Source organism: Daphnia pulicaria, chromosome 8 (genome assembly GCF_021234035.1).
Source record: "Daphnia pulicaria isolate SC F1-1A chromosome 8, SC_F0-13Bv2, whole genome shotgun sequence".
In the NCBI taxonomy this organism is placed as follows: domain Eukaryota; kingdom Metazoa; phylum Arthropoda; class Branchiopoda; order Diplostraca; family Daphniidae; genus Daphnia; species Daphnia pulicaria.
In genome coordinates, this window is record NC_060920.1 from 10,170,682 (window position 1) to 10,194,789 (window position 24,108).

General features: G+C 43.4%; 1 protein-coding gene across 6 annotated transcripts; it reads right to left on the bottom strand.

Annotated features, from left to right (window-relative positions):
* Positions 1 to 3,903: 3,903 nt before the first annotated feature.
* LOC124310819 lies at positions 3,904 to 24,094 on the bottom strand. Of its 6 annotated transcripts, none has more exons than XM_046774853.1 (28): positions 21,754 to 21,926; positions 20,895 to 21,273; positions 18,553 to 18,591; positions 17,674 to 18,127; positions 14,389 to 17,613; positions 14,239 to 14,314; positions 14,048 to 14,090; positions 11,674 to 11,783; positions 10,291 to 10,349; positions 10,123 to 10,190; positions 9,714 to 9,819; positions 9,350 to 9,556; positions 8,949 to 9,129; positions 8,764 to 8,883; positions 8,620 to 8,696; positions 8,293 to 8,556; positions 8,078 to 8,230; positions 7,826 to 8,022; positions 7,092 to 7,749; positions 6,606 to 6,766; positions 6,346 to 6,528; positions 6,164 to 6,283; positions 5,821 to 6,098; positions 5,710 to 5,749; positions 5,593 to 5,627; positions 5,145 to 5,503; positions 4,900 to 5,073; positions 3,904 to 4,508 (listed from the first exon to the last, which is right to left on the bottom strand). In XM_046774853.1, the coding sequence occupies exons 2-28, from the start codon at positions 20,910 to 20,912 to the stop codon at positions 4,426 to 4,428; spliced, it is 7,488 nt and encodes a 2,495-aa protein (XP_046630809.1). In that variant the 5' UTR covers positions 20,913 to 21,273; positions 21,754 to 21,926; the 3' UTR covers positions 3,904 to 4,425. The 6 variants fall into 6 exon arrangements, with proteins under 6 accessions (XP_046630809.1, XP_046630808.1, XP_046630806.1 ...); XM_046774852.1 differs by having other exon boundaries at positions 17,671 to 18,127; XM_046774850.1 differs by adding an exon at positions 4,591 to 4,692 and having other exon boundaries at positions 14,389 to 18,127; positions 21,754 to 21,925.
* Positions 24,095 to 24,108: the final 14 nt, after the last annotated feature.

Sequence of the window (24,108 nt, forward strand, 5' to 3'; positions counted from 1 at the left end):
ACTTGATTCTTCTACCAGCCCTCACAAATCTCGCGTCATCAGAATCCGTCATTTAATTAGCAGCAATTCCATCTCCATTCCGGAGCTATGTGTCGTTCAATACCAGTAAATTTATCACGGAGCTATCCAACGAACTATCCAACTCTGGTGAATTGCATTTGTCAGTTATTTAGTTTCGTTCTCTGTCCACAGTAATTTGTCTGTCAGTTACGTTTAGGGGACCGCTTGTCAAACACACAGTATTTATACTTCAATAATTATTCCAGTAAGTTCCAAAATGCTCAGGCACTACCAGTTCAGTAAAAAAAAATATTCTGTTCAATCGCACAGGTAACCTGTACACGAAATGCATCAATTTTACAGACCAATTCGGTTAAACGAATTTTAAAGTTGCCGATACACGATACAAGACAAACCCAATCCAGATTGCTACGATAAATAAATGCTACAATAAACCACCTTGCTTGCGGCTTGCTTGCTATAAAACCCAGTTCGCAGTCGACGGCAAATTGGCACTAGCGGTTATTCGTTTGCCTGTTTCAGTGATGGCTAAACTTTGGGTGAAATTACAGGTAACTTATTGCATCTGCTTTTTTTGTCAATTTTCGTCATCGAACGCCAACTCTGCCACGGCAATGGCAAAATGGTCGTCAGAGTTGAATAAAAAACATCTTGTGGTTCTCGTATCAGAGGTAGGCAATTCAATAAAGTTTAAACATGTTACGTACATACATTTTTGCAAAGAAAAAAATGTAAATTTTATTTGGCGAGAAAGTATCCGGTATCACTGAAGATCCAAAGAAACTCGACAGGCCAAGTGATTAAATTGTCCGGCGTTTCATCTCTGATATTAGAATGGCTATCTCGTCGATACCAATTTGAGTATGTAAAACAATTGAAGATTAAAACTTAAATATTGAGTTGTCAATATTTTAGCTACACTATCCTGGACGTCAATGTAACTACCCTTGAAGATGGAGGACCAAAATTACCCGGAATAATTAGTTACGCAACTAGGGGAGTAAGTAAATGACGTAAACATTCAATTTGTAGAAGAAAGTAATAAAACATTTAATTAAATCTAAAAAAATAAAAAAAAAATAAAAAAAAATGTGCTGCACTTCTCTAAGTCCGTTCATTGCTTATCGCGTTTAATTTAGGAATGTGACGTCATTATTGCAGTCATCCGACAAACCCCACAACGTTTACGTCTTCTGGAACTCGTTCACCCCTGGATGTACGCATCGATGGCCTTTATGATCCCAATGCCTGAGGTTTCACAAAATAACGTTGACGCCGTCGTCAAGCCATTTCAGTTCTGGGTTCGTTATTGATAACAATAAAATTTGGATCGTCTATCGATTTTCGGCGTCAACCCTGAACATATTTTTCCTTTTTTCTTAAAATCCCGTTCCCTTGTGCGCATTCTGTAACGATATCAGGTTTGGATGGCGTTCATTTTTGCTACATCGTCCGTTATTGCTACCCTATCGTGTTTCAATCGATTGTTTCAATCGAAGGATCGATCCATTAAAAAAAATACTGCAATACTTTCTTCAGTTGAGGTGATAAAAAACATTCCCATGTACGTAGTCGGAACACTTTTGAATCAAGGTAAAAATATCGAAAAAATATTTGATTCATATGGGAATTAACTAGCATTAGTCCCCTTTATTTTTATTTGATAGGTGGTGTCATAACGAACAAGTTAATTTCGATCCGACTAGTGGTAGGAGCCTGGTGTCTTCTGACACTGGTTATGCTCAATGTCTACAATGGAGTTCTCATTTCTTATGTAACGGAATCGGGTCGACCACAACCGATCATCACTTCGTTCTATGACGCAGCGTATGACTCTAATATTATCCTGGTTCTTGATAAAGGACTTGGCGCCGATATTGTGATTTCGGTACGATTTTCATTTTTTAAAAATGAATAGTGCAAACATATTTCAAAATTTTGAGTTTAACCACTCTGTAGTCGTCACAACAAGGATTGTATAAGGCAATGAAGGACAAATTGACAGCACATACCAATTCGAGATGTCTCTTCACTCAGCAATGTGTCGATCTAGTAAAATCTTTGCCACCCCGTTACGTTTACCTAAACGTAAGTGAAAAATTCAATAATTTAAAAAAAAAAAAATAACAGTATATGTACGGTAGCATGTAGTAAAGTGTGCTTTTTTTAAAAGTTAATTGTTATATTAATTATGGGCAGTCTGTAGTAGGATTAAAAGCCGCCATAAGAAAAGATTACATGGAAACGCGGCAGTGCAAATTGACTATAGCTGGAGAAGACCCATTAATGAAGCAGGTTGTCCGTTGATTAACTAATTATACATATTTTAATTAATATACCATATAACTAATTTACCCAAACATTTCAACAGGTTGTCGGTTGGGGATTAGCTAAACACAGCCCTTATCTGGAGGAATTCAATCGAGGGTAATTTATAGCATTGTGAATATCCTGTGGTGTTGCGATGAGTATTTTTATTATTTTCGTTATTATCTGTTTGTTGGTTTTTTTTTTTTTTTTGCAGAACCGCGCGTCTTTTTGAATTAGGATTACTATCTTTGTGGCAGAACTGGTATGAGCCAAATTCTAAGCCTTGCTATGACGACAGGAAAAATGGCGGTGAAAACAAGAATAAGGAAAAGCCCCTGGTGCGATTGTCTTTGACCAATTTGACAGGGGCTTTTGCTGTTTTAGCTTTCGGATGTGCCTTGTCCTTCCTAACTTTTTTAGGAGAAATGATAATTTTCCATGGGAAAAACAAATGGACTTTGAGAAATTGAATTTTAACCCGACAAGGAAGGGGATAAAATTCTGACGAATTGGAAAACTTGGCACACAGATACGTTAATTCGTATACTATTTAGTCTAATATAGTTATTACTCCGAATCAAGCACGCTGATGAAAAAAATCATTGAGTCAATCCTTTCATTTAATAAATCACAAAATTTAGCATTTTATTCTTCGCAAAACAACATCAATGTTAGCACGAAAATTGAGAAAAAAAGCAGCAAGGAATCACCAATCAACTGCTACCGAGTTCAATTGAAATACCAAAAACTCGACGCTTTTTAAATATTCTGTGAATTTAATTAGACCGGCAATCTCACAGCAATTTAACGTATAATGGACTTGTCGGATTTTACATATCCAGCTGTAAAATGGCCTCACGCACGAAATAAATCTACTGAATCAAATACTGCCTTTTATCGATTTTAAATATCAATATTAACCATGAAAAAAGAGCACAACACATCACTGATTAGAACCGATTAGAACACGGCATATCGCTTCTTTTCCACATTTTGGGATACTATGTACTTAAGGCTACTACACCGACAAGTTTCTTTTACCACAGTGCACAGGAATGATCTCGAGTTCATCGTTCGATTGAAAAAGTAAATTGATTACGACTTACTTATGGAAAAAGAAATTGTTCGAGGTCCACATCTCCCAGCATACCGGTCTGCATATTACTTCCACACTATGATCGGCTTCGGACGTCATAGCATTATTATAAAATAGTTAAGTCTCTTTGTGACACTTTTACAAATCACATTAAAAATCATTAACAAATCACATACAATACAACAGAACTCGTCGTGAAATAACTTGACTCTCACTCAGTCTACACTTGTCAACGAGACCACGAGATGAGATAAACCGTTTGTTCTGTTCATGAGTTCATCACAAATGTATGCAACTCAAGCAGACGAAGAAACTGTCGTTTTCTCACTCCTCTGACCCCCAATAGATGCCGTTTTTGTGCGGAAGTTAACTGTGTTAACTAGGAAAATAAGGATCCCTGTTCTATTTCACGTCTCAAATCATAATTTTCCTCAACTTCGCCATACTTTGAGCCCAAACTATTTTTCGACATTATGTTATTTGTTATAAAACATGTATTATGTATTTCTCTTTTCATGAATACAATGGACAAGGTTCACACGTCGAGGCACATCACGCGTAATTACTTTGGTAACGCATTTTACTTCTAAGAAGCACAACCCAGACAATTTACACTAGGTAAAGCCACTGGCTGCCCGAGCTTGACTTGCTATGGTAGACTTGATCACAAGGCAAGTGCTCTAATGAATGGTGACGGAAATCCTAATGACAATTTTTTTTTATCGCCTGAAAGCTATTTTTCTTTCAAATGGTCTAGGGGACAGAAAGCTGCTGAGGTGGTGCGTAGGTGGTCTAAGTTTTTACCGATTGCAAATGAGAGGCGACAGACGCAATCGCAAAAAAACAAAATTCTTCATTCTCTAGCGGACACTTCAGTTAAGAGATCAAATCTCTCCTACGGCTCAAAATGAATTACGCAACCACGAATTTTGTCATAAGAATTAAAAAAAAAAACGGAAATAAAATGAAGAGACTAGAAGTGCAGTATAGACGAAGGATCAAGCAGCGGCGACCTGAGCTGCCAGCGTTATTAGATATTTGCGATCCTCTTCAGACAATCCGTGCTTTCGCGTCCTCCTCACTAAAAATGTAACCAAAATAGAAAAAAAGAAAGTATCCAGGTTATAATAGCAAAGAAATTGGGGGAAATCATTGAAATTTACGGTGAAATATGAAGCTTTAGCGAAAGGAAGAGTAGTTTCAATGCCGACTTTCTTCAGGCAGTGGTTGAAAGACGTTGTTGTCGCGAGTCCGTGAACGCTTGACTACAGCCAAGCCAAGGGGAAAATGAAAGAGAAAAAAGAAAGGAGAAAAAAGAATAGAAGCCATTGAGTTTACCCCATAACCGAAATACTCAAACACCAGAAATGTTTTTGTTAAAAAATGTGTAACCCAAAATGATAGAGCAGCCAAATGTGTTATTTTATAACCTTCTTAACAAATAAATTAAAGTATTGAAAGCGGTTAATTACGTGCGGAGCTTCGGTCAGCGTGATTGTGTTGACGATTGCTTCGTTTCCGTTCGCGTGGATGAGTAGTGGTTCGCGTGGCAGTCTTGACAAGACTTTCTAGAATCTCATCGTCACCATCTGTCACCGCATCAGTTAGGTAATCATCACGAATCGATGTACTGCGTCCCAAGCCCACTAGAATTTAAAAAAAAAAAAACGAATTAATTAAATTTGTTATTCAAACAGTAAAATAACGGCAAAATTACTTGATTTCCGCGATCGTCCCCATGTTCCTGTGCGCATAGATTCTGTGTCGGAAATGTCACTGCCGAGAAGCTGGCGGAGTTCTGCATCTGCCCGATCTTCCTTGGTTCGATATGTGACAGGCGAATCGTAACTACTCAAACTATTCAAACCGTTGGTGCTGCCAATTTGAGTTATCATCTTGCCCCGAGTTTTGCTTCTTTCACGGTGATTTGCCTTTTTCTCCATTTGCTGGAGAACTCGATCGCGAGTCGTTCGATATTCAAGAGCAAATTCGGATACGATTCGACAAAATGTGCCCGGCTTCGTTTCACGAACTTGGGCCGGAGGTGTTCCCAACCATAACAGAAATTTCCGAAATCTGAAGCAAGTTATGTAACAGATTTTTCAAAAATGAGTCTTACGCTTCACTAAAAAATTCTAGTCTTGGTGGGAGATTGTATTTATTACCTATTCGTCACGCGCCGATGCACTATTGTTGCCACCTACAAAAAAGTATTTAAAAAATGTATAGTAATTAGAAAATAACCTTTTAAGAATGTATGTATATGTTTAGTACTCTTTTACCATGATTCTTTCAGCGCAGTCAGTTAGAAATTCCGACATCCTTTGACAGCGAAATTACGGTAAAATTAATGAAAAGATGAAACCGATTAAATCAAACGTGAAATTGAATACTTGATCTTCATAGTAGTGTTGCCGTCGTGTTTAGCTATGGCTCGCAAATGATCCCATGAAGCCTTGCAGTCCTCTTCCATCTTGTTGAGATTTGCAGCCAATTCGTCATAGTCTACCCTAGAAGCTCGCGTCACTGCTCCAATTTCTGAATAAAGGTCCGTCGTTTCGACATTTTGCTCCATGATCATGTGACACAGATGGTGCAACAACGAGTGCTTGTGCACCGTGTCTTTAACTTCAGGCACTTTCGCTAAATAATCTACTTGGAAACCTTTAATCTAGATTGGAATTTTGACAGTGTCAGCAAATTATTCAATCAACTTTCTATGAATTGGCAACTTACTTCAGCCCCGTTAAGAAAATTTCCCACAGCCAGTAAAGTTGCCAGAATGGCTCTGAAAGTCACGTTGGATTGCAAGATTTCAATTCCTTGCTTCAAATCCATTAGAGGCTCGGCCAGTTCCTATTTTCGAAAGTAGTGAATAATAAGTACACCATTTGGAAAAAAATAAGCAAAAGTGTTACCTTCTCCATGTTTTCATAATCCGATTTGAATAGCCACAACTTCAATCTAGCTGCCAATTCAGTGATCGAAGCTAGGGAGAGAAGAAACTGTTCCGCACTACCTAACGGCAATTCCGGGCTAGCTAATTGCGCTTCTTGAATTTTAGCGCGTTCCTCATCCGTCGGCAACATAGTAAGGAGTTTCTATGGTAACAAAGACGTGGTTAAAAATCGAAGAACTTTTTACAGAGATTAGACTAAAGGATCCTCATCCTAATTACCTCTATTCCTTCACGGTTGATGATAGTCGAATCCATCTTGAGAATAGCGGTTTTGATGGTTCTTGGCGGGGGCAATTTAGTCATACCGATATTAATAGAATTGGATCGTTTAGGATCCAATACAATCAGCTCCTTATTCTTTGTAGCTTCTTGTTGTTTCTGTACGATAAAGCAAAGTGATGAATGTAATTTGATTTAGACAATGAATTACTATGAGATTTAGTTGGGCGGTAAAAACGTTAGAAAACGTGTTAGACTACGGCGCTCACCTCCTGCACGTTTTTACATTGTTGATTAAGCGAGTGAGATAATCGGTTGAGCCGCCGTGGAAAAATACAGAAGCCAAGATGTAACAAAAGAAAGGAATTAGTAAATAACTCGCGAATAAATTTTAGTAGTTAATAATAGCCAACCAAACAAACAAAAAAAAAAATAATAATAATAAATCAAAAATAAAAATCATCAAAATAAGATTAGCGTTTCTGACCTTAGTTATCAGATCTTTGGAGCGCGACTCGAACAAATGTTCCAAGTTTTTGGTATCGACGGCCACCGGATGCAATTCATCCCATAACGTAGGTCCCTTAATCAAACTGAGCTGATCCTCACGAATTTCTCTCCAAAATAGCTTGACCGTTTTCTTCTGTTTCATCAAAGTGTTTGAAGAAGTTGGTTCGGTCCCGTTGTGATGCAGTTGGACACCAAAGAAAACAGGTGGCGGTAAAGCAGATTTTGATGGCGGAGGAGGGGGTGGCATCAGCCCCGGCATTGGAGGTGGAGGAACACCATTCAGGTTGGGCGGCGGTGGGGGTGGTGGAGGTCCAAAAGCATTCACTCTGACGGAAGGATTCAACGGATCGCTATCTTCTTCTAGGTGAAGATCGGTAAAGTCCAGATCGCAAATCTGCAATGGCCTATCCAACGTCTCTAACAAACTCTCCCAGTGCAATTCGTTTTCCGATTTCTTGGACTCGGCTTTGCCGGTGGGTGAAAGTGCCGTGTTCTGCTCCAAGTTACGCAGATCGTGACGCGATTTCGATTTGGTCAATTCCTCTTTAGCTTTAGAAATAATTCCACTCAAATCTCCTAGCCGGTTGAATTTCTCTTCGGTAGGCGACGTGGGATTCGCTGAAATGTGATTGGCCTGTCGAAAAATGACCAGACAGCGTAAAGCCATGGATTAAAACGTTACATATCCCAAAGGCGATTTTGCGTTTTACCTGTAAACGTTCGGTAAGGTCCTTAACTGAGGCCTCACGAGATATATCCAACAAGTTGCGATCGATATTGTCCTTGTCTTTTTCCTTTTGCAAATTCGAGATGCGTTCACTGATTGGAGGCATGTTTAGAGTCAGGTCGACATTACGGCGATTCTCATCGGCCACATCAGCTACGGTTATCACTTTTGGGACTGAAACTAGAAGACCGGATTGAGAACCAGCCCATTATACACCATTTTGTTTTGCACTTACTTGTAAATGAGGTGCTGCTATCTTCAAAAGGTTCTTCGATTTGTGATGGCGACATACGAGCAGCATCTTCCTGTTCGCGAATCAAGGATCGCTGCCGCTCAGCTCGTTCCCTTCTACGACGCAGGGCCGGAGTGACGCCCACGTCATTGACGTCTAGAACAACGCGATAGAACGTCTTACATCTACTTTTAATTATCTAATTGTGTAGAATTCACCTTTCAAATCTACATGAGATTTAGAGCCATTCAACATATGTTGCTTAACGTCTTCCATGGAGCATGAAGACTCGGAGGAAGAAGAACTCCATTGATTGAACGACTTGTCGGCCAGTTCGTTGGCCAACAAAGTGAGATGCTTCTTAGACTGAGAAGCCGTCAGCTTTCTTACAATAGCTCCATGCTCCTCACCACTAGAGATGTCTTCTTCTTGATTTTTCCCATCGCCAGTGACCGTCTGGAGCAATTGGAATGAGTTCAACCCTAGGGGAAAAAAAACCACATCTACTAATGAAGGCAATTGTTGTTCAATTTAGTTATTCTTACTCTTGTTCCCTTGTTGAGTTTGGTTAGACGGATGGCGAGGAGATCTGTGGTTTGAACGGCCACTGCGTGGCACTCGACTATTATTTTTCAGAAAACAAATGATCAAATGATTTATTCTCTATTCAATTCTTTCCAGAATTTCACCTGTGTTGATTTGAATAGTCCAAATTGACGTAGGGTTCTCCATCTTCTTGCTTCAATTGATGCTCGTAAATTTCCAGTTGTTGGATCAAATCTGCATCACCTTCCGGTTTCGACACAAACCTTTGAAAATTGAACATTTAGTTTTATGAAAACGACCATGTAAATGAATGAAGACCATATTATACCTGGTGACAATCTGCTGCATTCCAAGAGCTTCTAAATTTTCTATTTGATCGTAATACGAGTCCTGATCCGGGAGACCGTGTAGCGTTTTGTTGATGAGCGTGACGGCGTAGACGAGTAATTCCGAGTCGGACGAGTCGCGCTCTTGCAGTAATCGCATCAGACTGCTCCACGGCTTGGAATCTGTGTCAGACACCAAATCAATTAAGACTCTCGAGCACTCCGTGGCTGGAAAATGCACATGTTATTATTTGGAGCGCACACGTAACCCCCCTGATGACGCAGTTGCACACACACACACACACACACAGCAGTGCGATGCATTTGGTTTGTGTCACCGCTCTATTCCAAGTCGATCAAGTGATGCTGTCAACGAAGTAATATAATAGACAAATGGGTTTACCTTGGCCGGAATCCACCGTTTCGATTGCCTTAACCAAAAGCTGGCAATTGCTTTCCACATATTCAACGAATACGAGGAGCAATTTCAGGGCCGTCTTGGCCACCAAACGGTATTTACTCGCAATCAACGAGTAGAGCCATTGGACGGTCGGGTTGTGCTCCATGACGCCGTTCATTCCGTCAACGTAGAGCATCACTTGGCCCAGAGCTAGATAGACGGTAACGATGGAAACAGGAACGAAAAAAGAGAAAGCAATAAAAATAACAAAATCAAATAATAATAACCGAAAGAGAAAATAGAGACAACAAGGAATGAGCATTAATGGAAAGCTTTTATGAAACAATGGAATGCTCAAGTACTATACCGCGGAGGATGTAGTTCTGAAAGTTCTGGTCGGCGGTATGACCCACTCGGATAAGACAGGCTAAACCGTCGTTTTGAACGAATTCGTGTACCAAATCTTTGTCTTCCTGCGCATCCATCGAAAAAAAGAAATGAGAGAGTCAGATAAAAATGGAGCTAGGGGGACCAGTTTGAAAGTGAAGAAAAAGAAAGGGGTGCAAGTCTATATAAGATCTTGACGATTGACGTTAAGCAGGTCAGCGGGTTGTATCAACAGACAACTATAAGAAGATCCGCTCACGGGATCTCAACTATAGTAGCCTAGTACACTATACACCGCCCCAGTGTAAACACAATCTAGAGACGAGGTGACTCCTTCGTGGTTTTGCAGCGATTTTTCCTTCTTGTTTCAACTCTAAATATAAACCCACCTGGAAGATTTGCTTCAAGGAGAAAAGCGCTCGTCGTAATTCTTTGCCTTCCGAGTGGAGGAGTTTGTCTATATCGTCCCCAAAAGAAAAAATGTTGGACAATCAAAAGAGAAACAAATATTATGAGAGTTAGTAAATTCATTGATGAGAATTTCAGACTGCATTTACCCATGATGCCGTTCACTCTGACAGACAGCTGCGTTCGGAGTACGATCGAGTTCTTCCGGCTGTCAAACAAAAAAACAAAAAACACAAAATTTGTTACAAAACATAGGGCGGTAAGTAAAAATCTCAACTGTGATGCGCTATACTTTAATAACTCATTCAGAGTATAGACCAGCTCTTCTTCTTTTTTCCCTGATGTGTTTTGATAGGCAAATTTGACACGTGCTCTGTTTACGTCGTTGTTGGTACGTAAATAGACTGGAGAGACAGTGGCGAGATCGACTATACTTCTTCACTTTTCACTTTCAAAGAGGAAAAGAAGAAAAAAAAAGAAGCAGCGGATCGCCGGAACTGAGAGTATATCCCAGCAGGGGGAAAGACTCGTTCGCCTACACCGGTTTGACAAAGTAGGTCGGGCGCCCGCCGCGACTTTTCTTTTGCCCCCTTCCGTCTCCTCAAAAGACATTAAGCTGGTAAACGAGTCCTCTCCTGTTTCTCTCCCCCCCCCCTTTTTTTTTTGTTTTGTTTTTAGAACCAACCGCCACATATTTAACTAAATACCTTTCGCTCTGATTTATGTCGACTGTCTACCGATACCGAGATTGACGGATTGATTTCGACCAGTTCACGGTTGTTCTTCTAAACCGCTCAAAAATGCCGTAGAAAGCTCAAAACAAATGCTGTCGTGCTTTTTCGTTTGAGTGCTCAGTGACTTTCATTTTCTGGAAAAATTTTGAAATTTTGACAAAGTAAAAATAAAAGAAATAAAAACAAAAATATGGAATTCTGACAAATTCTTTCAATTACAAGCGTATCGACCGATTCACGAGCAGCAGATGTGCACGGCTAAATTGCACTGGGGATTGGCGCAGCCCGCATTCCGATCCGGATGTTTCGCTCATAGCGTAAACAGGGCAAAAGTTCTCTCTGGAATAACGGCAGTGATTTATCACCCAAAGTATATGGGCTGCCTTGTGTTGCTGCCCAGCAAAAGAGGTCCCAGAGCGTGCGCAACTGCTGTAGTCAAGGTCCTAGCCCACTAACTTCCCCGATGGTTTTGTTTATTCGCTTCGTTTTCTTAACCCAAACCAATAAATTGATTGCCACCATCGCGGACAGGACCGTTTCGCACGTCTGAAACGATTTTAAAGAAAAAGAAACACAGCAGATTCTAAAGCAAACTCTAGCGAATGCTCTTGACCGTCGTCTACTTGGCGTCCGGCTTCATCAAGCCAATAAACAAGGACATAAATCAATCCCTCGTCATCTGGACGAGGATGAACGAACTTGAACACACTGGACTAGTTCAAACTTGTTTCAACGAAAGCCAATTTGGCAACCAGAAGAGATAATACCGTAATAATCATCACCACAAGGCCTACTTACTTTTCTAGGAAACCTTCGAGCTCTTCAGATTGTTCATTAAGTGTGGCTTCCACGTCCAGGTAGTTGCCATAGTCGCCATCCTTGTACACCTGAAACGTGGCGTCTCCCAGCTGCACCGGAGGCAGACAAAATAATAATAATAAGTATAGACAAGACACAACGGAAAAAGAGAGAAAAAATAAAAATAAAAAAGTTCACAATCCAACGAATAACAATGAGTCATGCGATTCCAGCAGCTCCACCTCCTCCAGGGAAATGAAAGAAGAGGAAAACGACAAGGCCGCGCGCGCTTTACAGGTCGCTGACATTTGAGGTAAAAAATACTTTGGTTTCATTCTATTTCGTGTCGTCAATGCCTGTCTCTCTCTCTCTATCGGTTTTCCCTCAAGAAAGAAAACCAGCGAATTTCCAGTGCGATTCCAGTGGGGAGATAGCAGCAGGAGGGAGAAAGACACAAGATAATGGTTAGCTGTTGATGTTCAAAAGGTCGCGGAGGCGCTTGAAACCCCTTTTTTTTCTTCTTTTTCTTTTTGGGAGTTTTAGCTGTTGTTGTTTTGGAGTTTTAGTGGGGCTTTTGTGTTTGCTTTTGATAATAAAAGCGACAGCCGGGACGACGGCAGCAGCGCCCCCTTTTTTTTTTTTAATTTGTTGCGCTTTCAGGTTCCGAAGAAAAACGAGTCGACATTTTTTTTATTTTTATTATTTTTTTTGGACGAGTCCTAGTGACTCATTTCGGTCACCGATCCCTGTTTTTTTGCGCGTGTGTATATAGACGATGGAAGGAGAAGGGAAAAAAAAGGAGTTAGCTGCTAGCTTTATTCAAAACAAGAACACGAGAAGGAGAGTCTAGGTTTGCTGCTGCTGCTGTGTGTGCTACTACTGCCGCTACAAAGTATTCGGTTGCGCACCGCAGCACGCAACCAACCAAGCAACTCCCGAGGCTGAGATTCCGTTTCAGTGGTACGTAACAGATCTTTGGCAAATGGGGGGAAAGAAGAAAAAAAATACGTGTCATTAATGACAACCTAAACACGTTGCCTAGCGAATAACAGACGAGAAAAGAAAGTCTACACAAGAAGGTTTTCCGAGCCGTCTGCTTGGGTTGATGACTCCGTTCTCGCCTTTAGCTCAAGCCTTTTTCTCTGGTGTGTGATGTTGTGTTCTGCTTTTTCATTTTCTGCTACTACTAACCGATTCCTCGGGACTGGGTCGTCTAAATAACGCCGACGCTCCCGCTCCCGAACGCTAGTCTATTCATGGAACGAGGCATTTATACCGAGAACGGGGGGAGGAAAGAAAGAAAGAAAGGAACCTAAAAGAGAGATAGGTGGGTTAGGTAGGAAGGTATACTCCTGCTGCTGCTGTTGTGTGTATACACATCTTTGAACTGGATCTTCGCTCGGGTTAGCGCTCGCGCACACTGTGACGGTCAGAGTTTTGTTTTGTTTGGGTCCTTTTCTTTTCTGGGTATAGTTTGGTAGCGCATCCTTTAGTTCCGTGTGCTGTGCAGTGTGTTGAATGTGGCACCGGACAGGCCAGCGCCAGCCAAGTTAACGATGAACGTCTCAACAGCTGCACAGCACCGGCCTAATCTGAAATGGGGAGGCTGTTATCGTCGATACTTTCTGGGGGTTCAAAGTTCCAACAACAAGACCATATATACAAACTTTGTTTTGTTTTATTAAAAAAAGGGAGAGAAATGAAGATAATAATAATTAAAGAAAAATGACCTGATGGGGAGCTCCAAGAAGACGGTGAACGGCTGGCAATTGATTAACAAGCGGAATATTGGCGTTAAAACAATGAAAGGGCGGCCTTGGGGGCTCCGGAAAACTTGTGTTACTGTAGGTCAAAGGATCGGTATCGTTGACAAACTGCACCCGACAGGTGAACCACTCCATTCTCATTTTTGTAAGTCCAAATTTTTGTTACGCCGGTCGAGAATTATACGAGAAATTGTTCGCGCGTATAAGACGGTGACAACATGGAGAGACGCAAAATAGAGAACAAGCCCAACACAACGAATGCGCCGTCTTAATCGGATAGGGTTCGACACTCAACTGGTAGGACCCGAAAATCGGATGGTATCTACTCTCCCCGTCTGCTGGTGCAGCAGAGCTACACTACGCGTCAAGATGGCCCTTTGTTTTGAAAACTCTCTCTCCTTCGCCCTGGCGACGACTCTATGTATAGTATATATATGGGCCATCCGATATCAACAGCAGTAAAAATAAAAATAAAAATAAAATATAAAAAAATGTCAGTTAATCTTCTTGCTTTTACCCAAATGTCAAAAGCGGCTCATTTTACGGTAGTCCTACAGGACATGATTCGCCTAGAGTCATTTCAATAGACTATGATGGAATTGGCTTACCTCCTGTTGCTCTGGTGCTGTTGATGGAACGGCCGCCGATGCGCTAGAAACGAACAAAAGGAAAGTAAATGAGATAAGAAATATTAAGTCCTCAAACAAAAAAAAAAAATAAAAGAGAAAGACGAGATTATCGAATAGTTGTTTCACGTCCGCTGAAAGAGGAAGCAAACTCACAAACAAACATCACATACCTTTTCTCGACGCTTTCCGAGTCCGTTTCTTCCTGGTCTTTGACTATTGACTCTTCTTCAACTTGGTCACGGTCACCTGTCAATGGAATCAACAATAGCCATGGGATGTTAACAACAATAGAAATCGAAATGTTTGTGATATTATAATACCTTCTTCTTCTTCTTCGCTACTGTCATCACTTTCTTCTTCTTCTTCTACATCTTCTTCTTCTTCTTGTTTGATTTCGATTTCTTTTTTAACTTGTTCTTCTTCATCTTCTTCATCTTCTTCCTCTTCTTCTTCATCTCCTTCTTCATCCTCCTCTTCTTCTTCTTCCGCCTTAATTACCTGGTCTTTACTAAAGTCGTTAAGTGGAGACTTGGACTTTTGGGGCTGGATGTTTATGGGTTCCAGGGATTCTAGCGCTCGCAAGGCGTCCAGACCCCACGCTGTGTTCATGGAACAACCGCTCGGCGATGGTTGGATGGATGTCGAGGTCATTACCGGGATGTCCGGTTTGACGTTATCATATGGAGAAGGCGGCCTACGGTAGAAAGGATAACTTCGAGTCATGGGCGGAGTGGCTGGACATTCCGGCCATTCGAAACCGTCGGGGGAATATCGGTCTCCGAGCTCTTCATGATTCACATCCGACCGGCTGCAATCATCTGTTTCTTTGACCGGAAGCGGCGACGACGACGGCGACAATTCCGCCTCGATACTTACGGCTGGCTCGGAATCACCTGAGAGTTTGGGAATTCCCAAATCGGCCGGCAGATCATCGACTTCAACGTCCGTGTCGTCACGTTTGTTCTCGGTACTTTCCGTCTCCTCTTCGGTCGAACTCTGAGTCTCGTCGGCCGAAGAAGTGCTGGACTCTTCCGGTTTCATTATCTTCTGCTGTTCACCAGCGGCAGCCTCGCCCTCCTCCTCCTGTTCCATGGCGGGAACATTGTCGGTGCTGGGCAACCACCAGGGGATAATTTCACTATTCTGTTTACGCAACCAGCCGAAAGAGGAGGCCAGTTTGGAAGCGAAAGACGAGGATTCGGCCAGGCCACCACCAGATGGCTCCAGACTGTTCCGTTTCGACGAATTGGCAGAGTCCTTGATCCGTGAAACGGAGCGGCTGTGCTTTTGAACGCGATCCGACTCGGTCGAAGTCGACGAATCGGTGGATGTACTGCAACTGCGCGCTATGCTCCGGGCGGAAGCGTTGCGCGATGGAATGTGACTTCGCGACGAGGACGCGGTCGTTCGGCCGGAACGGTTCGGCGGAGGCAAACTGGAAGGTGGCGGCGGCAGAGACGTTGATGATGCGGCTCTGCTTGGAACTCGTCCAGCGACAGCTCCCGAAGGCGATCGAGTCACGGAACGGGTTCCGCCACTCGTTCCGGCTTCCGGCGAACGCAGCATCATCTTGCTGTAAGAAGGAGAACGCGAAGAGACGACCTTCCGGTTTCCCTGGGAAGAGCTGGAAGACTTGGACACCAAAGATTCCGGGGAAGTGCTACTCCGCTCTTCCGGCCCACGAGTCATTTTCAGAAGTTTCGACCAGTTCACCGACGAGGATCTTGACTGACTGCGTGACGATTCATCAGCCGGCTGTACGGCCAGTTGAGGAGAATCCGAATGGACAACAGCTGACGGATTGACGGATGGTGATCGAGATTTGGAGGGGCTCTTGGATGATGCGGAAGCGGAGGAGGAGGATGAAGACGGCTGAAGCGATGTCGATCTCCTGGGCGAAGAGGCCGGTGTTAAGACTTTCTCAGCCGACGTTCGAGACAGACTGAGGCGACTGATGGATTCTGAAGACGTGCTGCTCTTCCGGACAGGCTGAGCGAGCGAAGCGCTTGCTCCAATCGAAGAAGCGGAACTCGAACTCTTGGATTTGATCCTGCTCGTCATTTCCTCAGGCACCACCGCCGCTTCTTCCGCACCCGACGAGCTGGACGAACAGCTGGAAGACCTAGAAGAGCTCGAATTCTTGGCGCTGGTCACGACCTTCCGCCGCGATTGACTGCGGCTGACAGCGGGCTGTTGTTTCGGCTGCTGGATCTTGGCGCTCGAGCTGCGGCTCAACGATGTGCTGCCCTTTTCCGAGTTGACCGAATTCCTTCTCGACGACGCCGGAGTTACCGACGGCGTTCGACGGTCAACCGGACCCGGGCTAGCGCTGGATGATTTACTCCCGCCAGACGAATTCTTCCTGGCTTGTCGTTTGGCTCTTCGCTGAGCCTCGCGGAACTCTTCCTGCCGTTTGCGGAACTCGGAGATTTGCTGGTCGTCGAGATCGACATTGAGCGCTGATTTGCGGTACTCTTTGCTGCCAACCACCGGAACCGGAATCGGGGGCTTGTGAAGAGTTCCGCTGATGGGTGGCGATTTAGTTTTCTCTTCCGCCGGTGGACTCGTGCCGGAAGAGTATCGCGAGGGCGCAACGTATTTGCTGAAGTAGCGATCCGTATAGGAGCCTGGTCGGGAGGCTGCGGCGGCGGATCCGTAAGTGGGAGGCGATCCCGTGTAACCCACGAATCTTCTCGGACGAATGGAATCCGGCTCTTCCGTTTGCACCTCCCGGGCGGCAACGGTAGGCAGACGACTTTGAAGCACCTTGGGACTGCGGATGAATCCGGAAATGGGAAGCAAACTGGCTTTGCTGGATGGGATGGATTCGCTGGAAGGAATAGGAGACGTTCCTCGACTAACCACGTAACTCACATCTGCTTCAGGGGTTTCTCCCGGCGCCTCTTCCTCGTCGGATTCTTCCGACTCGGCCGAATCGGATTTGACGGCGTCTTCGCTGGGCGTCGGTGGGATTTCTTTAATTTCCTCGACCGACACAACCGGAAGCGACTTGGCCACCGGCTCGCTGAACATGCTCCGATAGGCCGATAACCTTTCGGTCGGCTGCTGAGTTGCAGGTTTGGTTGCGTAGCTCAAATCACGCGAAGTTGTGTTAGCCGAACGGCCGTAGGAAGTGGGAACCCTGGGCGTATAAGTCGACGGTGACTGGAAGGTCGTGCTGGTATTTCCTCGCTGATTGTAAGCCCGGAAAGATCGCGGAAGAGTCATCGAAGACGATTCACTTTTTCCGGATGCTTCCGTCTTGGGCGCTTCCGTCTCTTTCTCTCGACTTTTGCTTCGAGTGTAGCCTCCGCCGGCCGCATACGGCGACAACAAGTTGCTCTCGCTCACGGCAGATGGTGCGGCACCGCCGTTTCTGGATGAAGCCCCGGATTTGCTGCTGTTGGCTAATGTGTCCTGGCTGCTGCGTCCAGACGGACTTCGCTCCGCCCACCCATTGCCGTAATTACTGCTGCCGTTGGTACTGCTGGCCGTAGCGGAGCTGCTGGGCAATTTATAAAGATTTCCATAATTGGAGCTCCGACCTAGCGAAAATGAATTATTAGTGCCACCACTTCCGCCTTGTGCCGACTGTGAATTGCCACTGGATTGGGTTGAATTCCGGTCGATGCCCGATCTGCTGGATCCTACTTCTCGGCTGTCCCTGGCCGTCGTTCCATAGATGGATTTACCCGGCTCTGCTCTGGATGATATTCCTCCAGATCCAGTCGAACTGCTCCCGTTATTTGACTCCCTCTGATTTGATGTTGAACTGTAATTCGGAGAGATTCGATTGGCCTGGACGCCGGCCTGGTAAGAGACTTTGGCGGAAGCTGGCGTCTCTGGCGCATCTCTCTGTCGACTTCTGCTGCTGACCGACGACGGCTCCTCGCTTCCGGAAGCCGCAGAGTAGGTTGTCCGGGAGCTTCCGTACCGACTGCCAGCACCGGTGCCGGCGTTGGAAGAAGAAGAAGCGGTCGAAAGTGGCGAGAACGATGACCGGAAAGAATTGCCGCCGGTGGCCGCTGTAGTTCTCGTGGGAGTGGCCGGTGCTTTATTCTGTCCCAACAATCAACAAGAAGCAAAAAAAAAAAAAAACAATTTTTAGAAGAATGAAACCGAAAGTGTGTCGTCCCTTTCAGGTAAAAATTACACGACAATTATCCATGGCACAGGCTTTCTCCTACTTAACAATAATAGCCGGGAATAAGGAAAGCGGGGGGTGTGTGTAAAATTATTGAAAAATTCATGCGTTACGTAATTGTATTGTAAAGAGTCTAAGCGGAGTGGTGTCGAAGCAGCTATGACGAAATTCGACAAGCATGTATTCACGACACAAAGATTTGATGGTGCAAGAGCAGCACTCACAAAAATAAAGTACGACTCACTATCGATCGCAATCACGGCAATATAAAGTTAGACATCAAAACTAACTCTACTTGTGTGTGTGCCGAGACACAAGCGTACACATAAATAAACCCAACCTTGTAGGAAGAGTAGTAGCTGCCGTAATACGGAGAACTCTACATAAAGAGTTGTATCAAAGCGTCAAAAAATAAAAGGTTAATAAACCCAAGAAATTAAAAAAAAACAAGCATGGAATGAGAAGTGAACACAAATATAGAAGATGAAATAATCAAGATATGAATGATGTTTGTGTATAAATACAGATCCCTCCCATTTTTGTCTTTTTGACAGATCAATCGACCGGACAGAAATTCCTGGCTCACCCGAAACTCGTCCTCACCCTTTTTTTGTTGGGTGGTGTGGGTTTTTTGTTCCATTGAGAGACGACGACTCCCAACAAAAGATCCTATACACATATGCACCCCTCGTATACCCTGCAACTGGCATTGGTTTCTTGTGTAGGCAGCGTTAATTAGCGTCGCAGGATACAGATCCATCACGCTGGATTGCCAACGTCAGTCAGCCTGCCCTTGCCAGCCCGTGTACACAAAAGTGTTCCAGTTCCTAATGGAACCAGCAGAAGTGAAACGGGGAAAAGAAAAGATATTGGGAGTTGAGAAAAGGGAACGCGCACTTCCGTGTTTGCGCCTGTACATGTCCGGCCGTCGTTGGGTCCTGTCGTGTGTTTCATCACATCCCAAAAGTCCTATCTCTTTGACTCGAACGTTTAAATGAAAATTCCGAGCAGTTAACCAACAACAAATTTCCTATTGTCGTTTTTTTGTTTGTTTTCTTTCTCTTTTTTAAGTTATCGTTACGTTCGTTTTCTTTTTCTTTTTTTGGGAAAATGATCCGGTGAAACTCTCTGATCGCCGCCAGTTTTGCTCGTAAAAAAAATTAAGAGTTCTCATCGTCTGTATAGCTGCGGAATCAGTGGTCTGTGATGTAGTAATCCGAGGATAACTTTCATTCCCATAAATCACGGTCGTCACCCATTGGAAATCGAAATAAAAATAACTTGATTTCGTTTTGTTATTCGGCACTCCGCTTGGATGCTGGTGGTGGTGGTAGCGACCGCAGATCTTATAACACTCAATAGCCGTAAAGAAAACGAAAATATACTCGGGTCCGTCAAATTGACTCTGCGATAATATTATACACTCTACAGGGGAAAAAAAAATAAGGTGAAATCCTAAAAGTGGAGCGCCGGCAACATGGAGAACGTGAGAAACGGAGAAGGGCTGTGACTATCCAGCCGTCAACATTTACAGTATTTTATTTGATTTTTTTCTTCTTCTTCTTTTCCCTATTTCCCTTCGTTGAAAATACACACAACAAAACGGCCTTTTTCATTTTTATGATTATTTTTTTTTCCATGTTGTTCATCCGGTTGGGAGAAGAGACGAAGAAAGCGAGAGAGCTGCTGCTGCTGCTGCTCTAGCTGTCCGGGTCAACGGTATGCAAAGTCGTTTTTCTCCTCTTTCTTTATTTTATTTTGTGAACGGGAAGGAAGCGCGCTGCCGACGCGGGCGATGGTGGTGTTGTGTGTATTTATAACACTGAAACCCGGCAGTCGAAAGGCCGAAGAAGAAGAAAAAAAAGAGAAAATATTCTCCCCAAACTGATCTGCGCTCCCGTCTCCTGCACCTCTTTTTTTTTCTCTCTCTACTTTTCCCCGTTCCAACAGTTTCGGGAGAAATAAAAACACCCCCATCTCTCTCTCTCTCTCCATCGCTCTAGACAAGTCTGAGCTGACCCTATACTTCACGCATTATCCTGCAAACGTAAATACACTGACTCACCAAGTGTGATAATATCACATTAGCCTCTCCCCCCCATCCCGGCTGATCAGTGCCTGAACAGTTACCCAGGGTGCTACAGCCTGGACACTTTGTTCGATTCGTCGACGACGACAACAACGCAGACCCAGTTTGTTTTTCTTTCTAAATTACTCACGGAAGAGAGAAAAAGACAAAAAAGAGGAAAAGAATGACATGACCGGGTTCTTCAAATAATATACAACACGACTTTGGCGCCAATGCCGACCAACCCACAGCACACACCACGCAACCAAAAATACACTGAAAGAAAATGGTGGTGGGTTGACGGTGGGGGTAGCCCAATGGGCTGCCTTTTCGGTTAATGAGGATGACCTTTCCCTACGCGTGTCCACTGTCTCTGAGACGTCGTTACAATAATAACTGCGATGCAGCGCTATTCAATTGTGCACCCAAATGTGTCACCGACTATAATGGTGGGCAAAAGGGTCAGATTGAATGGGCTCTGACTTGTAATAATAATAATAATAACGCGCGTATATGTCACGAGTTATTACCGTGACCGACTTGGCGCACACAATGGGATAGGGCCACCACGTATAATTGAAATCGACTCAAGGAAACAATGGGATGTGACTTACGTAGCCGCGATAAGACATCCTGTTGTTGATGTTGTTTCTCCAGTTTCAAATGACGCACGAAAACGATCACCAAGAAAATGACTTGTAACAGAGCAAGTCATGTGTGTGTGTTGTGCTTCGGCCAGCTACTGATGGAACACTATTCCATGTTCGAGAGGAACTGCCCGTCTTGGAAGCTGCTGGCTCGCTCCTGCCTAGAAAAGAAATAGAAAAACTTTCTCTCTCCTCCCTTTTCTCTTTCCGTTTTTTTCCTCCGAGTAATGTGAAATGTTCCAGCAAGGGTATAGGCCTGTCTGTGTGCTGGGAGAAAAGAGAGAAGTTCCACACACACACCACGTCGATCTTTTGTAGGACGACGAGTTGATGTCGGAGATCTTGCCTATTCAAAACAACAACAACAACAACAAAAAATCAACATGGGTTCTTTTTTTTTTCTTTCTAAGAGAGACGAAAGGCCGTTTTGTTCCACTAGATGTGTGGGAAACTATAGCGGGCACACTCGACGAGTTTCACTTTCTAGATATTGCCCGGAGTCGACCGCTGTGGATGATGCGGTCCTCCCCAAGTGGTTACAACTTGATCTGAAGTGTCCGTGTGTGTCTGTGTGTGTGTGTATCTATGTAATAACTTGAAAAATCCTTTCATTTCGCCCGGCAATCAAAATTTTCTGAAAATTACGATCTTGAAAAAAAAAAAAAAGTTAAACAACAAGGCCGAATGACTAGGAGGGGGAACGTTCCCTTTACAACTTCCTATCTCGTCGTGTCTGACAATTGTTCGACATTTTCTCTCAATTTGTTCCACTTGAAAAAAGTTTTAGAGCTACTAAACCAAATTTTGCTTTTCATTTGATGAATACCTCTTTAATTGTTGGCAATGGCGTTCTCCTTTTCACTATTTTAAGACAAACAAAAAACAAATTAAAAAAAAATGGAAGAGAGCACAACACTCGACGACTTGGACGGGCAGAACCGGAGATTCCCACACTGCCGGACAGGTGAACGTGAACTTTGCGACTGCGAAACTAAACTGGTATGCGTGCGAAGGCGGTCGTCGCACTCCCCCTTGTGTCTAAATTTTTGTTGTCTGCGAGTTGGTCGGGATTTTTATTTTTGTTTGCCACAGGGTGAACGACGCCCAACGAGTGTAAGACTTATGCTGTGTAAGCATCGCTCCTACTGTGCCATCTATTTCGGGACTGCAGCGATCGCTCCTCCCGCTGTCCGTCCGCTTCAGATCCTCTTCCTCCTCCCCTATTTTTTCCTCATATTTTTTTATTGAGGACTCAACGTCAGAGTCACAACAGCCAAAGACCAAAAACAAAAAACAATATATCAACCTAGATAACAAAAGCGAGGCGCTAGTGGGGAAACCTACATACTCGTTTGTTACGAATATACAGCCGGCTTCCGACAGGAATGAGCCTTTAAACGATGGATGCAATACGGCAAGCATGTACGTTCCCAACTGCAGGCTACTTCATTTTTCTCAAATCTGTCAAAAATCCTGATTGGGGTTGGCGTTATTCTCACGTTTCTATAACGAAAAAAATAACAATCCGGTTGTATAATTACGGACGTGTTAAAAAATAAAAAGGAGGAAACAAGTCAAGAGACTCTCTCCCACACTGGTGAGACATTTTCGCAGTCAGTTCCGCTCTAGTCGCCCGAGTTTCATGTCTGGATGAGATTACTACGTCTAGCAAATACTACTACAAGGGATTCGCTTTCACTGACCATCGTTACAACAAGTGCTTCCTCCCAGTCGGTCAATGGAATAACTGGAAGTGAAAATAACTCTGGAAGAAAAAAAAAAAAAAAACCACAGCTCCCCTAATCTTCTCTCTCCCGTGCCGAAAGAAAAGAATCATCTCTGCATGACGGATCTCGATCATCAGCTTTCTATTTTTAAGAAGAAAAGGCTTTATTACTGGTTCAAAATCAAGCAAACGGTGCAATGAGCGTCGACCGAATTTACGTCGACCGAATTTATGCACGGGAAAATTGGCAAAAATGTCGGGTACCTGCTCACGGAGTCAGGTCCAATGACTATGGAACGACCATCTACTACGACAACCGGTAGTTATGGCTAATATCCTATCCCCCGGAAACCCCAAGAGCTTGTGAGAATAGGCGTCTGCGCGAATCAGAAGAGATACACGGCAACGTGCGTCCTGTAAACAGGGCAGCGCTGAACGTGAAGTACAAGTGAGAGCGTTTTACGAAGAGACAGTTCTAACCAGATCAGCCTACAAGGAATGAAAGCGATCAATGATCAGATGTGTCCAAACAATCTTGCTGAATCGTTCCACCACAGTGTGCCTCCTCTGAACATTTTATACCGTTTTCAAGTTCCCCCTACTTCCTGTTAAGTGAAAAGCAGTAAAATCGCCTTTATAAATTTTTTTCTCAAAAGTTTACGCTTGAATTGCAAATGTAACAAGTGAACAATGTCCACACTGTTATCAAAAACTTTCTGATGAATACGGTAAATCGAGATTACATCTACGAGATTCGACTTCCCAATAATTAGATAAATTTTAATAATACTTGTGAGAGGCTTGATTTCTACAGCTTTGCCGTCAGGGATACATTTCTAGAGAAAAATTCCCAAATTCAAGGGGATAGGGCTGAACTTAAAGTTCATTTTAAAATTTGCCTGTAGCTCAATTTGTTCGCTTGATAAATAAAAATTTACATGAAAAAGCAAAAAAATTTAAAAGTTTCCCCATGAGACTCCTCCCCCGTCCGAGAGCCATATCAGTCACTGCTAGCTGCTTGTCTCAGAGGGGAGGGGCCAAGCCTGCCTAACGTGTCCTATGTCCGTTTAAATGGTTCTAGGTTCTACATGGAATTTGGACTAAAACTGCAATCATTCTTTTAATAAAAATGGGGAAAAAAACTTGGATCTTATCGCCGTGTTCTCAAAATGTGTCACAAAAATTATTCCTCAAACTATGTTCACACTGTACGTTAAAGTTTTGATTTTACTGGTAGCGAAAGTTACAACAATACGACGATAGTTTCAGACTTTAAGTGTGGTAAATTTTGTCATATTGTGGCAAAGTAACGGACTAAGTATATGCACAAATTCAGGAAGAAGAGATAAAAGAATTTTTCTTACATATTTGCCGGTTGACCACTGGAAATTGGATATGAAGGAACCTTTCTCTAGTCGTTTTGAAAACAGATATTTATCGAAGACAAGTAGAATA

Coding starts and splice junctions, on each gene's coding strand:
- LOC124310819 (XM_046774848.1), bottom strand. Junction 18,128..18,552: donor GCTACTACTCTTCCTACAAG/GTTGGGTTTATT, acceptor TTGTTGGGACAG/AATAAAGCACCGGCCACTCC. Junction 9,820..10,122: donor CCTTGAAGCAAATCTTCCAG/GTGGGTTTATAT, acceptor ATGGATGCGCAG/GAAGACAAAGATTTGGTACA.